Source organism: Dendroctonus ponderosae, unplaced genomic scaffold (assembly GCF_020466585.1).
Source record: "Dendroctonus ponderosae isolate FM_Combo_2020 unplaced genomic scaffold, Dpon_F_20191213v2 Dpon_F_20191213_1, whole genome shotgun sequence".
In the NCBI taxonomy this organism is placed as follows: domain Eukaryota; kingdom Metazoa; phylum Arthropoda; class Insecta; order Coleoptera; family Curculionidae; genus Dendroctonus; species Dendroctonus ponderosae.
Genome location: NW_026017110.1, coordinates 25,504,097 through 25,519,899, shown reverse-complemented (window position 1 = coordinate 25,519,899; position 15,803 = coordinate 25,504,097). Strand labels below are relative to the sequence as shown.

The window sequence follows — 15,803 nt, the reverse complement described above, 5'->3', positions numbered from 1 at the left end:
AATAACTCTGCAACGGTGGCCAAAATGTCAAAAATAAAAATGCCCCGTATTAACACGACTATGAATGATACTGAATTTCCCTAGCACGAATCGTTTGGAAACAATAATTTATTTAGAGTTTTATTAATTAATCCAATATCTAAATCAGTAGTCGGGCGCTATCCGCTAAACTATCACAAAGCAATAAACAAGTTCCACCTACTTTTAGAAGTTTAGGTCTGGATTCTGCTCTATTTTAACATTTGAATACAACAAAACAAATTATTTACAACAGGGAAACACTAGTGTTGATAACTTCATTTAAAATTCTTTTTAAGCAGACTAAGATTTTAATTTTTGAAAATTGAGTGAAATTGATTTTTCATTTGAAAAATCGAATTGACAATTCAAGAATAGTTCAATTTAGGTTGCAATTTAAAGTAGAAAAATCCATTAATGACGCATAGTAAAAAAAGTATAGTTCACAACAGAAAGTTGAACGCGAAATGAATGATCTTTTCCAAAAAAACTTAAGCGATATTGAGGCTTTTACCACTTTCCGAAGGCAGCGAACTACAGGATAAAGGAGTTGATATAAGTAATTGTTTGCTTGGTCATCCCTTTAGATGAGTCATTTGCAGTTCGATTTCCGTTTTTTTCTGTTGACTGTTTTGTAGAAAGTGACTACTGTTCGCACGCAAATATTTTCAAGCGCAACTTGCTGTTGTAAACTGGTTTGGATGGTCGCCGTGAACAAAACAGGTTTTCCAGCCAAATATGAACATTCCAGGCATAGAGAAGAATAGACATTTTCATGCCCAATTAAATGATCTCGGACTTTTGTTCGAATTTTATGGAACTTTAAGTCTTTTCAGCTGGACATGTTGTGTAGAGGCATAGTAGATCCACATTCAATGCTTAACGGAATACGAAAGTTGCTTTTCAGGAGCTTTCGATTTAACATTTTGCTCAATTTTTACGAAACAGCTGAATGTGTCTTGCAAGTGATCTAAAGAGAAGATCCACATTCAATTTGTACGCCTGATTAAGAGCAGTGGAATCAGTAACTTTATTTGTGCACGAGTTTTTGGATCAGCTTTTTGCCGATTTTTTTTTGAGCTGCAATGGCAGAAGAGCGCTTCACTGGACTGGCACTTCTCCACGTTCATAAAACCATACCGATTGAACTGGACGAAGACATAACTCGTTTTCTGAGAAGATAATGGAAGAAAATTGATTTCGTCAGTTGATTACATTTGCTATTGTAATTCAATTGAAGCTTGTCCTGACTGAATCTCTACTACATGACCTCCCCTGTCTTGAAAGCTGGATGCGCTCTTGTCTTAGACTCTAAGGGTTTCCTTAGAACCTGCTTAGAAAAGATGAGTTCTTTAATGATTGAGAGTTTAACAAACTATTTTATAGACTATTGGACTTTTTGCCAGAAAAATCACTACTATCAATGAATCGAGTTGATTAGGATGTCATCAAGCGCGTACATTCATTTGCATTCACGTCTAATTCCGAAATCACAACAAACAATATGTGCGCCGATAACGCTTCTCAGCACTTTCGGCATGTGTGCGTGTGTGTTAACACACGCATTGTCAAATAATGTATCTATCATTGGAACCGAGAAACATATCAGTTCCATATGTTCACACATTTCCATATTATTTCAATCTATTATGTGCGATTGTTCGATTTGCCCACTTGCTGCTAGTGGGAGAAAGTGTTGAAACTGCTAGTCAACATTCTGGATGGATGTTTATTGTGCCCATCTGACACTGATGGAGGTTTAGCAAAACATTCAAAGAGTGCAGATGCTTTCAATGAAAACTGCAGACAAAAAGCTGTAGCATAAGAAGCTAGAAAATTAATCAGCTTATGGGCTTGCAGGCTTGAAAAAAAATGACTATGAACTACTTTAAGCCGTAATTAAACTTCACTCATCCAATAAATTAATTGGGGTTTGGAAAGTGATATGCGACATGACATTGAAAATGTTACATTGCAGTGTTGATTATATTTGATTAGTCAAGCGCGGTTTAATCACAACTCAAATTCCGGGCCTTTAGTAGCTTTGCGCCACTTTAGTCGCTAGTTTATTAGCTTGCCAAAAATCGCCTGTATGAGTTTTGTTGCAAACTATTAACATCACTAACTATATTATTTTCGCCATTGGCAATGTTTGCCAACCTTACCGAGTCCGATCCCACATTGTAGCGTGGGGATTCGAAATAATTCACTGAGATAACAGTCCCTGTGGTGAATTTCCGCAGATATCAACAAGTCAGTGAGATTCCCGATTTATGGAATCGGCGTGGATTTGCGAAAGGCCATAATGGACCGACTACCTGTGGCCCCTTTCAATTATTCCCCACATCAGATTGAATTTTGCTACGCTATCGCTCTGGAATCAATTGTATCGAGTTGATTAGTGGCCGACACGAGTTGTCTCTTTGCTTCATTTGGGCGAACGAAAACATGCCCAAAAAATCCGCCCAAGACAAAAGTTAAAAGGCCGCAATCGTGCTGAGAACTTTTAAAAACTTATCTATTACAGTCGGCCGTAACTTTTTAGGGCCGATCGCACTCACCCCTCGGACTCGGCAAAATTACAAACCGTCGACAATTAGCAATAAAATAAAAAGTAATACCATCCGCGACAGCCGAAAAATCCGCTTTATAGCAACTTGGTGTAATTGCGGCCTCGATATTAGCAATAAGCTGATTTTTTATTCACCCTCGCTATCGGCCCAGGGCTAAATCATCCACCCTCGGCCTACGAAAAAAATGTTAAAAAACTGATGTTAATAGGGCAGAAATACTGCGTTCTAATTACCATTTCTAGCAGGCGAAATTGACCAAACCGAAGCAAGTAAGAGAAGTCGAATATTGAGTATTTTTTGGTGAACACTTGCAAGTTTTTTTGAGTTATTATAGTCGTCGTTTGATTCCCATTGGCTTAGTTTTGCTCTATAGCTTGCCAACGTTTTGGACTTTGAAACTGCTTTATTGATAAATGACTCCAGTATAAGTGCCAGTTTACAAGAAATCTGGACTTGAATCTGAAGCAAAATTTTCAAATGCAAGTGTCTCAATAACACATGCACTAAATAACACTAAAACTATGAATAATTGGGACAAATTGCAAACTACTTGCTTGTTTAAATGGGTATTTTTCTGCCCAACACCACAGTACCTGTTAAAATAAAATAATAAAATCGTATCAGCTCTTCTTCAATAAAAACGAATTTCCTTTGCTGGAAATATGCTACTTTAAATTGAGCTTTTACCTATCCTCCCACATGCAGGGTGGTTTTTAAGTGTGAGAGAGTCCATTATTTCGGTTGGTGTTGAACTTTCGAAAAATAGTTTCATATAAAAGTTGTTGACGCACAAAGTGCGCACATTTCCAAAATTTCTTAAGTATATGATACAGAGTGTCTCAGAAAAGCGAGGCAAGACCAAAGTGTATTTTTTTTAAATAGAACTACCCATTTTTCATTAGCTGATGGAATGCAACTTGATACGCTGCATATGTACTGTAAATGGTTTTTTTCTTACTTGCGTCGTTGGCAGATCATCGCCATTTTAGTAAAATTTTGCTTAAAAACATGGTATTTAAAAATTCATTGTAGAAGCGAAAAAAGCAGTTAAAGATACCAAAAAATACGTCTCTCCAATCACCCCAGATCCCTTAAGTATTCGATTGAACCAAAATATCAATACATTAAACAGGGTGTTAACAATGTGGACTTCAATCTAAAACGTTTTAACGCAATATAACTTTTGTTTTTCAAATGGAAGTACCTGCATATTAATACGTCATTAGATAGACAATTTATAAAGTTACAAATTTGCATTTAAACTTTAAGCTATGAAAACAACCGTTTTAAACTTATGAATTAATTTATTTAAAAATTTCAAAAAGTTTTTACATTTTGTAAGGTGGCTATGGAATTAATTAAATAAGTGTCAGCATTTGATGATAGTTGACATAATCAATGAAGAAAAGTGCAACGTTCTCTAAAATGCATGGAATTTCATAGCTAAAAATACAATAAAACTGCATACGTCTATAAAAATAAAAATATAAAATTACACCTACAGTAATACTTTAAAATAAATGTTCAATATGATTTCCGTCAACATTTAAGCAACTACTAATATTTACTATCTATCACTTATTTATTGACTTCCATAGCCAACTTACAAAATAGAGCAACTTTTTGAAATTTTTAAATAAAATAAATTATAATTTGAAAACGGTTGATTTCACAGCTTAAAGTGTAAATGCAAATTTGTAACTTAGTAAATTGTCTATCTAATGACGTATTAATAAACAGGTACTTCCATTTGAAAAATAAAAGTTTTAGATTGAAGTCCACATTGTTAACACCCTGTACAATGTATTGATATTTTGGTTCAATAGAATTCTTAACGGATCTGCGGTGATTGGAAAGACGTATTTTTCTGTATCTTTAACTGTTTTTTTTGCTTCCGCAATGCATTTTCAAATACCATGTTTTGAAGCAAAATGTGACTAAAATGACGATAATCTGCCAACGTCGCAAGTAAGAAAAAACAATTTACGGTGCATACGCAGCGTTTCAAGCTGCATTCTATTTAAAAAAAATACACTTTGATCTTGGCTTGCTTTTCTGAGACACTCTGTGTCGTATAAGATATTTCTAAAATGTGTGCACTTTGTGCGTCAACAACTTTTATATGAAACTGTTTTTCGCAAGTTCAACACCATTGGAAGTAATGGACTCTATCGCACTAAAAAACCACCCTGTATAATTCAGTACCGAAATAAAGTTCGTTTCTGAATAAATGTATCAACAAGACACGGTAGCTGCCAGTGATGCGTTGAAAATTGCCCTTAACTCGATAATGGGCTGCACGTTTTTTTCTCTCCAATTGAATTTAATCGAATTTATTTACTAATTTGTCACCAGATCATTTTGCTTCGTTCCAATTTGATTATTTTCGGAATCCATGTTGTGGATGTTTTGCTTTTTAATTCGGTTTATTCGTTCAGATTGCGTGAAATTGTATTGTGAATGTTCGTGCTGCTGTTCAAACACCGACTACAGTTTGCAATAGAAAAAGCCCAGAGGTTTTTGGCATTGAGTCTACAAAAAATATGCGTCAACAACTCCAATAACAAGTCAACAACTCCATGGGTGATTTGTGTGTTCCACAGCAGAAGCCCACAAGTTACTCATTAATTATGTATTCCTTGATGTTAAAATAATATTTATTGCTCATAATAGGCCAATAAATGCTTTAACACATTAAAGAAATGATTCATTGGATGAACTGAATATTTTTTGCAGCATATAATGAAGGGACTTGGTTAGTATACAGGGTTATTCAAATATCCTGCATAAAACTCAGCTTTCTTACGAACAATAAAAAAACGGTGGAACACCCATCGAGACTAAAATATCTGACTCCTGATTCGATTAAGTCAACTACGACTACTACTACGACCATCAACTTCATTTGTTCAAATGAAAGCTTTCATTCTTTTTAACTTCAATTTTGATTTCGCTATTGAATTCTAAGGATGATTCAAGTACCATGACCTAAACTCTACGCGAGTCCGAGAAAAACAGCCCGCTTAATTTTCCATCATTTTGGACGTTCCTCCCTGGGGCTCACTGAATAATTTTTCAGGTATTTGTGTTTGCTAATCTTCTGTTATGAAGACCGATTCAATGGCAGCTCTTGTCTTGGATCCCATTAGCAACTGGAATATCGCGTACTTTTGACAACTTTCTGCAGTTAAAAGAATCGTTCTTTGCAAAGCTAATTCGGCAATAATCGATTCATCACTAGAAAATGTGTTTTGGCTTTCTTCTAGACGGTCAATTGCTTCTGTTCTCAGATGTGCTGATACTGACTGACTGTCCCTATTTCTTTAGGATCTTCACTAGTTTTTGTTCTAAATCGTTATTAACCGATTGGTAAAAAGGAACGTTTTAATTAAAGTATGTAAATGCATTTAGCAGGTGGCTCGACGTTCGGGCCTCGGCCATTCTATGTAAATGCGACACCCGCTAATGAGCTGCCTCTATGGCTCCGATAGAGATCCGCGCGGTCCGAATCGCTCTGCTCGAGTTTTAACAGTAGCGAACTCTTATCTGACTTCGGTATCACACGCCGGCATGCGGCTAAGTGGAGCATTGTTTTCTACATCTTCATTAAATCGAATCCGACTGTAATTATTTACAATACTAACAGTTTTGCTGGTGGTACTAAACGGCAGTACCACTGCAATCTCGAATCTCGTCGATTTTATCAGCGACCAAACACGGCGAACAATGTTTCTGCTAGAAATCCGTACATTATTTTATAAAATGCTCGCTTTCAGCCAAAACTGAGAGATAAATCACCATCCATAGAGTCGCAAACAAGCTAATCAGTGTAAACCAAACGGGTTGGTTTGCGATAAGCAAAGGAAATCGGAAAAATAACTAGTATACATATACATTCATTGGGAAAATGTTCTAATCGATCCGAATTTGGCGATTAAATATGGCGATTTATCACCTCAATCTAATTGATTGTTAACCGCTATTAGGCAGATGTCGATTTTGCAGATAAACTCGACGGCAGATGTTTATGCAACTCTTAATTGTGTTGGGCATGATGCTTTTTATTTAGCAATTATCATATTTTAATTGCCAGCCATTTCATTTCGACAATTTTACCGTTGAAATTCCTCCAAATTGCTGATTGGAACGAAATGTGAATTAACAAGTGGAATGATCGATACTAAAAGTATTTTAAAATGAGCTTAATGTCGATGATTAAATAAATTTGGCTTGAACCATCTTCTGTAGATTTTAAAGGAATGTTCTTTAATTACAGTTATGAAGTTTCTCAATTGTATGAATTCTATTCAGTCTTCTTGAAGCTTAATGTATTTTAAAGCAGATAATGTTTAGAAATTGTTTAAAATGTGCGTAAATGCTTTGAGATGATGGACTTAAACTGATGTCGTCTGCTCGAAAAAGACTGAGGAAACATTCGTGTAAAATATCTAAAAACCTATTCAAAGGCTCCGAACTAAATTAATATTTTTTTGATAACAATTTTTACAACTTTATTTGCTGTTGTATAAATTACCGTTCTACTTTTGTTGAAATCAGTCATCTTTGCAAACTCTAAATCCCCAGCTACAGAACTAATTTGATATTTTGCAGAAAAAATTGTAGAATAGAAATGACTTTTCAATTTGATATTCAGTTAGGAACAAAAAAGCTGTTTTCATATATTTTCTAAAATGCACAGTTTTCGATTTTAAAAAACCGTTGATTTGGACAAAAAACTCCACAATATCTAATAGAAGAAATTGAAAGAAAACTGTGCACGCAATTTGGTTTTTCAGCAAACAAAAATTATTTTTCAATTCTACATTCAGTTAGAAACAAAAAGCTCGTTACAGATTTTTTCCTGAGATGTAGACATTTTGACCGAAAACATTAAAACCGTTGTATTGTCCAATAAATTACCGCAAAATTGCAACATTGGAAACTTTCCTGAGAAATAAAAGCCCACACCATTGGTTCTTTCGCAAATAGTTTACTTCCGATTCTAGATTCAGTTGGGAATAAACACAAATATTCTCTCTACCATTAATTACAACCGATGTTTTTCTTAAGAAAGTTGTCGCAATATTGTCGCATCGCGATACTTCGCAAAAAAAAAACAGTGCACACCAATTTTCAATTCGATTTTTTTTGCATAAATTTGATTTTTTGCTTAAATAACAAGTTTTTCATTGGAAAAATAAAAACCATTGTATTGCCCAAGAAAATTACTGAAAATTGTAGCATTTGGTATTTCCCCGAAATTACACAGGGCACGCCAAAAGATAATCTGCAAATAAAAATTATTGTACAATTATACATTCATTTGGCAACAAACAAGCTTTTTAGGAGATTTCTGCTGAAACGTAGATACAGCTTATGGTTCAATAAAAACTAACAATTGTTTAAACCAATTAAGAATGATTATTCAATAACAACCCAAGAAAATTGTCGCAATAATTAGCATTTTCATAATGTCTGGTTCACAAAAACTTAACTCAACAATACTTTTTTCAAAAGTCTATTGGTGATTTTTCGCTGAAAAGAAGAGTTTTATTTGAAAAAAACTGTTATATCTATTTAGAAAATAGAAACCCTTGTATTGTCCGTAAAAATTACTCAATTTGTTACAGTTAAAAAAAGTGAAAATTTACGCAAACTATTTATCTGCAAATAAAAATCATTGTTCTATTCTACAATTGTTCAATCTTTTCATGAAAGAAATATTTAAATTTTCTCGTTTTACAATTTTTTTCGTTCCTTAATAAATATGTGAACTGATGCTCAAATTGTAATTTTTCCTAGCAAAAATGTTTCTTAATACTTTGGATCTAATGAAGTTGGAAAATGTGTTATAAAGGATGAAATATATAGATTTTAGGTCAACTCAAGTGGCTAAACACTATTTTTCAATCAGACCAAGAGATCCTATTTAACATCCTTAATAAATACTCCTCACAGCTACTCGGTTATTTTCATATCAAGTTTTTCAATTTGGTACTATTTTTTAGACATTTTTTTTATTGAAATCCTTCATTCTGAAAAGCTTCTCAAAAATTGATACTGACTGACTCTTGTGGTAAATTTTTGGCTTCTTGAATATTAAATTTTCTATCTTTTCCATAATTTCCATTATACACTATATTTAACAAAATAGCGGATTTTTATCAAAATGAGGCAGAAAAGGTTAAAAAAATTACGATATAAACTAAATAGAGTGAAGGTAGTAAAAATCAGAGCACAACCAAAATGCAATTTCAATTTTGATTATAAAGCTCATCACAAGATAAACAGAATGAAAAAAAATAAATCCATGGAAATAATTCATATTGATGCGGCTTTTCTCGCGAAATGGGGAACGGGAAAAATAAGCCCGTCAAATGAGCATCCAACGCAATGATTTATTCCCCAATAATTACATTCAGAAGTAAGGACTTGAAAAGAAAGCAAATTGATTCATCGCATTGAAAATTTAGCCGGTGCTTTGCTTCCGCCTCGCCGCTCTAAATGCACGCCATTTATCACGGGAAAATTTTTCGCGGTTGATAAAGATTTAGTTGGTTTTCTTATCCACCCTCGGCTAATTCTCTGACTTGTGGAAAATGCGGTTTAGTTTGTTTTTTTCTGTTTATCATTCTTTCGTTATTCATTCGTTCAATGGCTATATTTCAGCCGTCTGTCACTGAATAGAATGGAAATGGGCATGAATGAAAGATGGTTTTTAATTCAGACGATTTTTTAAAATTATTTTGCATTTTTAAGTCATGCCTTTTATCTACCTTGCATTGTGTTAGAAATTTGAATGTAAAAATGTGGGTGCTACTGTTAAAATTTTGATCTAGAGAAACTGTTTTGCTATAGATTTTTAATCACCCGGTAAATAATTAAAGTCAAAGAATAAAGAGACCGCAAGTCAAACTTTACTCAAAATTGAGTACTCACTGGCTCAGACTATGTATCTTATGCTCTGAGCCATTTCTTCTGCGAATCTGGCCGTGGCCTGAGACAATGAACTTTTCTTCCCCCGAAAATTGGTGATTTAAAATTAATTTTTCTCCCAGAATGGAATTCAATAAATCTAAGCAGACATTGGTGGACCAACTCCAAAGTGTTCGCTTAAAAATTAACATCATAAGATCCATTCAGGCCCACAGTGCGCCTCGGCAATTAGATCTGAATAATTGATGTCCTCCTTGAGCAAAAACCACCAACTTAGAGTGATATTGGATTTTTATGGCTTGAGGGTGAATTTTAATTTTCACGAGTTTTGGCCTTGGGCCCCTGGGAACATCTGTTTCGGGATTTATCCTTAGTTTTAACCTCAAATTGTTTTCGCGTCGAATAATTCAGAATAATGAAGTAAACGTTTGTTGCAGCCGAACTGAAAATGGAAGTGCTGAGAGAACGGAACGAAAAAGATGGTTTGGAGCGGCAACTGCACGACGAGCAAAAAGTTAGGGGTAAGTTTCAACATTCAAAACATGCCTGAGAATAATGAAGAGCACTTTCGAGTGCAACCAAAAACATGATTCAATAATCGACCATTACCCGTAAGGATGCATTGTCGATGTGAAAAAATCGCTGATCGAGCAAACACAAAAGGCATACAATCGGTCCCATTAAAAATCACTAATTAAATTTGTCCAAACAATGGGGCTCTTTTTCAACCTGGATATTATTAATCCATTCAGCACTCTGCGCCATTGAAATCGTTACAGTATATTTATGACTAAGACAATGCTGTCTGCAAAAATAAAACTGAGAATTAAAGGGCCTGGGAACTTGGGCAATGAAGGTGAACAAAGACGACACATTCGTTTCAAACATCTTTTCATATTTTCGTTTGTTCTTCAGTGGTCACAATTTGTCATTAAACTTGTTGAACCATATTAAGAAAAATCAGTAAATAATATTCGGTTATTAGCACGTATTTGGATAACATTGCAATTTGGATAAATCAAAATCAATTCCTGGGCTTCAGTCATTTATTCTCTATTTATCAATTAAAATACGTTTCGGTGTTTTCCACCATCATCAGTTTCTATGTGTAGCGTTGTTGCTACTTTAAGCCTTGGCATATATTTTCTTGACAAAATATATGCCAAGGTAAGGGAATTGATTTTGATTTGGAATTGAAACACATTCAGGAAAGTATGTACAATTTGGATAAATCCAAATCGAGGCGATGTTGAAGAGGAACCAGACCGAGCATGAAAAACCTTATATATTCCCCGAACTTCACCCGTGGAAAATTATATTTATTTTTATCGTTCCTCTGTTCCGTACGTTGTTCAGATTGAGAACGAGATTATCCACGGACCATTGAGGGAAAATTGCCAGAGGGCGACGAATATATTTATTTTTTAATTGTACCTACTAAGGTGGAAGGAAAATTAGAAACGTTGTTCGCGCTTCATTCGACCAGATAATGGACTCTGAATATTTCAAATTCGATTGAGATGCCTCGGAATGGGGCTGGCAGGGCTCGGGGGCTTTTGCCAAATTCTTTTTTATATCACAGCAGCAGGGAAATCGCTTCGAAATAGTGGCAAAGCGACAGGAATTTATTTAACGGTAGTTTCCTTTCGAGGGTGCCAATACGACTCGCTATGCTCATCTTTTTGCACTTTTTTTGTTTGCATGACTTTGCACTCATTTTGGGAATGATTATGAGCTAAATGAGGAACAACATGAAAAGTGGGTGGTACACAACTAACGAGAATATTTATAAATTTAGACGATCTTTCGAAGAAATCTTATGCAGGGAAAGGGGCAACATCAAGACTATTTTCGGTTCCAAAGGATTGATCGATTGGCAATAACACCCAGTAATAGGAACAGTGAAGAACATATAAATTGGAATCAGGAAGACCCTGAAAAATATTTTCCTCATGTGTGCGATCCCCATTAAAATGTATCCCGTGTAGAGGCAAAGGATTAATCCTGCAGGGGCGACAAGTATGCGATCGGGCGCATTCCGGCCCGTCAAGACATTCCCGTTGCCGCAGGAGTTTGCAAGACATTTACTCGCGAAGGCGATGACGAGCACCAGAGGAACATTCCCTAAGTTCCATACATCAAAACCATTTCCGGCTCCTTGTCGCTTAATCCCTATCCTTGGATGCATGCTGCTGACGGCTTATTGATTTGCCCAACATCTTATAATTATCCAAAGGCAAACTAACAACAAGAATATAGTCAACCTGTCCGAAATTGGTGGAAAAGTAGTAATTTTTGGAGCTACTAGCATTAAAATGGGAATTTTGCAGTCGCGGCTTGGGTTGAACCGTTCGAATTGAAGAGTCATTTTAGAACCCAACCCAAAAATGCAGAATCCGATTCTATGACAAGATACCTGTTATAGATAGTCCAAATTCAAAATATTCTATTAGGAGAAAAAACCCAAAAGCTGTTTCTACGTGGTAGGAAAAGGGAAGCCCAGATAGATAAGACAATCTCCTGTACACATCCGACTTTTATAAGAGGAAGTTTGCCATATTTATTTGACTTTCTGTTCTAATTGAATAGACGCTATTCAAACGATTTTTGATTGTTTAAACTTTTATTTTTCCATGGCGCAAATAGACCATAAAAATTTCTAAATACCCATTCTAAACGTACATTCAGCCAACGAATCGTGTTATAATTGTTGATTTAACGAGGTGATAATCGTTTTAATTTAAATATTTGCCGATGAAACGTGTTGTTCTAAATTAGGCTGTTTTATTCAGATTTGCTTGATTAGTTGTAATAAAAAAATCATGTGCATTGTAGGGAAATGGTATGAGGAAAAAACTGAGAATACTGCTTCATTTTGGTCAAATTTTTCAATTTTTCCATGCCCATTTAGATGAGTCCTAATTATTTCTTGTGCAAAACCAATTGGCAAGTAGCAGGTTTAGATCTTCTTCTTTAGAGCCGGGTTTGATTGGGTTTATCAACCAAATACCTGATTCTTTCATCCAAAAATGTTCTCATTATCGATTGTTGAGCGAGTGTTTAAAGCGTGACTCTAAATGAAAAATAAACTCTAAAACTATTCCCTAACCAGAGCACGCAATTATCATCATCATCCATTTTTGTGGAATCCAATGTGGAATAGCATCCTAAAATGTTTGGGATCAATTAAGTGGCAATCTGCATATCAACATCATCGAAATTTTTTTTTGAAACTGCTCGCATTTGTCTAGTTTTGGACGAAAATATATGCATTCGTTTGGTCTTGATTGCTCAAAAAATGTGAATTTTTTAGTCCATCTGATGAAAATATTTCAGCTAGTTCAGCTATTTTGTACAAGAATTGAAAATTTCAACATTTTTTGCTTCATGGGCATGGTTTAAGAGGCATGAATACAGTCTGAACTTAAAAAAAATGTAGGTGCTGTTTTGAGATGGCAAGGAGTTCTGTACTTTTTTGGGCATTTTTTGCCGAAAAAGCGCAATTTATTTTCTTTAAATAGATCCTAATGAAGCGTCTATCACTGGACAGGATGGATTGAACTTTGGTCACCCCGTTTTTGCATCTAATTTGAAATTTAAAGAAAAATGTTAAATACAAAAGTTGTAGATATAACGTCTAGATTATTTTAAGATAATACCAATTGATACAAAAACGGGGTGGCCAAAGTTCAATCAATATTGGTTATTAACTCAAAAACAGTTAAAAATCATAATAAAACATTTCTATCGAATAGGCCTATAATTGTGCGAATAGTTCGAATATGCAATAAAAAGTACGGCATTCCATTAAAAAAAGGTAAGTTTGTTCTGCCATATGAATTTGAGACACTATGTATCAATTGGTGATCTTAAAATAAACCAGACGTTAATATCTACACCAATGTATTTAAAATTTTTCTCTATATTTCAAATTAGATGCTAAAACGGGGTGGTCTAAGTTCAAGCAATAACCCTGTAAAGTAAAACATTTAAACATCTGACCTGTATCTGAAATTATGTATGCAGAGAAGAATACAAATAAATAGATTGCTAAGAAACTTTTCTAAAAAAACAGTCAACCTAATGTTAAGAAAATTTACTTTATTATTTATTTTTTATTAAAAGCAATTTACTAATTAAAACTGCACTGTGATGTACAAAACAATTGTCTTTAAACAGCATTAAAATCAAACACCAACAAGATGGTTGGCAATAGAAAAATCACATCAATCGACAGAGCAGAAGAAAATTGCAATTGGAATTTGGCCGGAAGCATATGCAAAATATAAATCAGAACCACGATTTATTCCTCAAATAAAACACGTCCAGTTATGGGATTAGCCAGCCATTCATACAAACCCATCTCGTTGTAATATAAAATCAAAGGAATATTTTCTTTTATGAAACGAGGAATTATTCGCATAAGAAAATTGCGAATCCCCAGAAATTTATTGTGACATTTAAGGGGTACAAGAAGGGTGGCCATTGTTCGGCCCGTATTATTTTCGATGTTAAAGATATGCCGAAATCACCCTTGAAGAAGATATATAAGTGCAGGGGTTAGTTGCCTACTGCCTTTTGTAATGGCTCGGACTGACCTTTCGAAATGCCATCCCAGTATTAAATTACCAGCGACGTCTTGTACGTTCGGTTTCTTTATTTGTTTTACCATTGAATCAATGGGCGAAAGATTACTTAATGTCAATCGGAGTTTCACTCGTTTCAAGCCTAGGAAAGAGCGCATCATTTCCTTCTAGTTCTTGTGATTTTCCTCATTGTTTCTCACTAGTTTATTTTCAAAAGTATTTCAAAGGGCCGGACAATTTGTTTTTCTTAATCGACTTTCGCCCGTCCATGCACACAGCCGATATTGTCCTAAAACTGAAGCTGCCAAGAAGTGTTTACGTCTCGATAGCAGAAGTATATTAGAACTTCAGGACGATTTATCTTGGATGTCGCGATGTGGTTTCGACACTGCACGTCATTAATCTGACGTGGGGGAGGGTCCGCCCTTTGAAATCCCGTGACGACATGCCGTCATCGACATCGATCGATGGGATGCCTGTTATGACACCTTCGAGGGGTATAAATCGTTTTCTGTCCGCATTAAAATATCAAAATATCATACAAACTCGCCTATCGATATATCGGATTTGGCTGGTGAAACATTCTTGTACAAACAGGGCCAAAACTGGCCTAATTTCTTTAGAGGGATTACGGGTGGTGACGAGCAAAGCCAGTCCAAGACCAAGAGTTGCATCTTGTCTGCACATTAACTTCCATACATACATACAAGTTCTCCTGAAAGCGATTTCTCACATTCAGCTCTTCTGGTAAATCTTGTAGACTAGATGGTTGTGTTAGATCTAACGTCTTCCCACAAGAAAAAATCCAACGGCGACAAATCTGGAGATGTTGGTGGCCGTTCGAGAGCACCCCTTAACGTAGGAGCAACAGCTACATCCACTCCTTCATGTTTCATTTTAGGCCTTTTGCGAATGATTCACGATGCAAAAAATGAATATTGCAATCAATTACAGAATTGCAAATGGAATGTTTCCTCAAAGTTCCTCTTGCTCGGTTTTAAATTGGCTAAAATTATTCCTTTGCATCTGGGCATACTTTTCCTACCTTTTAACTCGATTAACTTCATTGCACGTTAGAGCCCTTTGTCTAGGAGATACATAGAGAACAGCTGCGAACCGGCAAAGAAATCCTAACGCCCTCAGGCTCGACGTGTTTAAAATAGATATGGCGCCTAGCAAGGTAATTACCCAAGGCAACTAAACTACCTATATGAGCCGGCCTGCAATTATTATCCCTTTATAGGTGCAGGATTTGTGGTCGTTGTAACCGATGGAAAATGTGTATCAAATAGTTTCAAGTGGTTATGGATGCGAACATTTCACTGCAATGGGAACAACGGGAGAAACTGTCCAGGGGCGGATCCAGCTTTAAAGTCAAGGGGGGGGGGTTATGTAGAAAATATACAGTATTTTGTTATCTATGAAATTATAAAAATGATCGTCGTTTTCTGTAAAGGGGCGCAAGATTATTGCAAAATTTCACGTTTTCCGTCCCGTTTTGCATGTTTCTCGGAAGCAAAACGAGCAAGTAGGCTCGTTTTTACATCATTCCAGAGATAACTAAATGGCCTTTATTCGAGGTTCCTCAAGAACCATTCGAGCCACAGAATTCGTTTTGGCATCGTTGGGTAGAGAATTGAAAAGTCGATTCAGTCGTAACAACGTGAGTGAGGAAATTCGAGTAGTTTTG

The 15,803-nt window shown here is 35.4% G+C and overlaps 1 protein-coding gene across 3 annotated transcripts in view; it reads left to right on the top strand.

The window, feature by feature from the left end:
- LOC109544295 (dachshund homolog 2) overlaps positions 1–15,803 on the top strand; it is a 212,220-nt gene that overhangs the window by 136,901 nt on the left and 59,516 nt on the right. For all 3 annotated transcript variants that reach the window (XM_048668109.1, XM_048668117.1, XM_048668107.1), the window contains exon 8: positions 9,965–10,048. In XM_048668109.1, the coding sequence (XP_048524066.1) occupies positions 9,965–10,048 (84 nt within the window). The remainder of the gene's footprint in view (positions 1–9,964; positions 10,049–15,803) is intronic.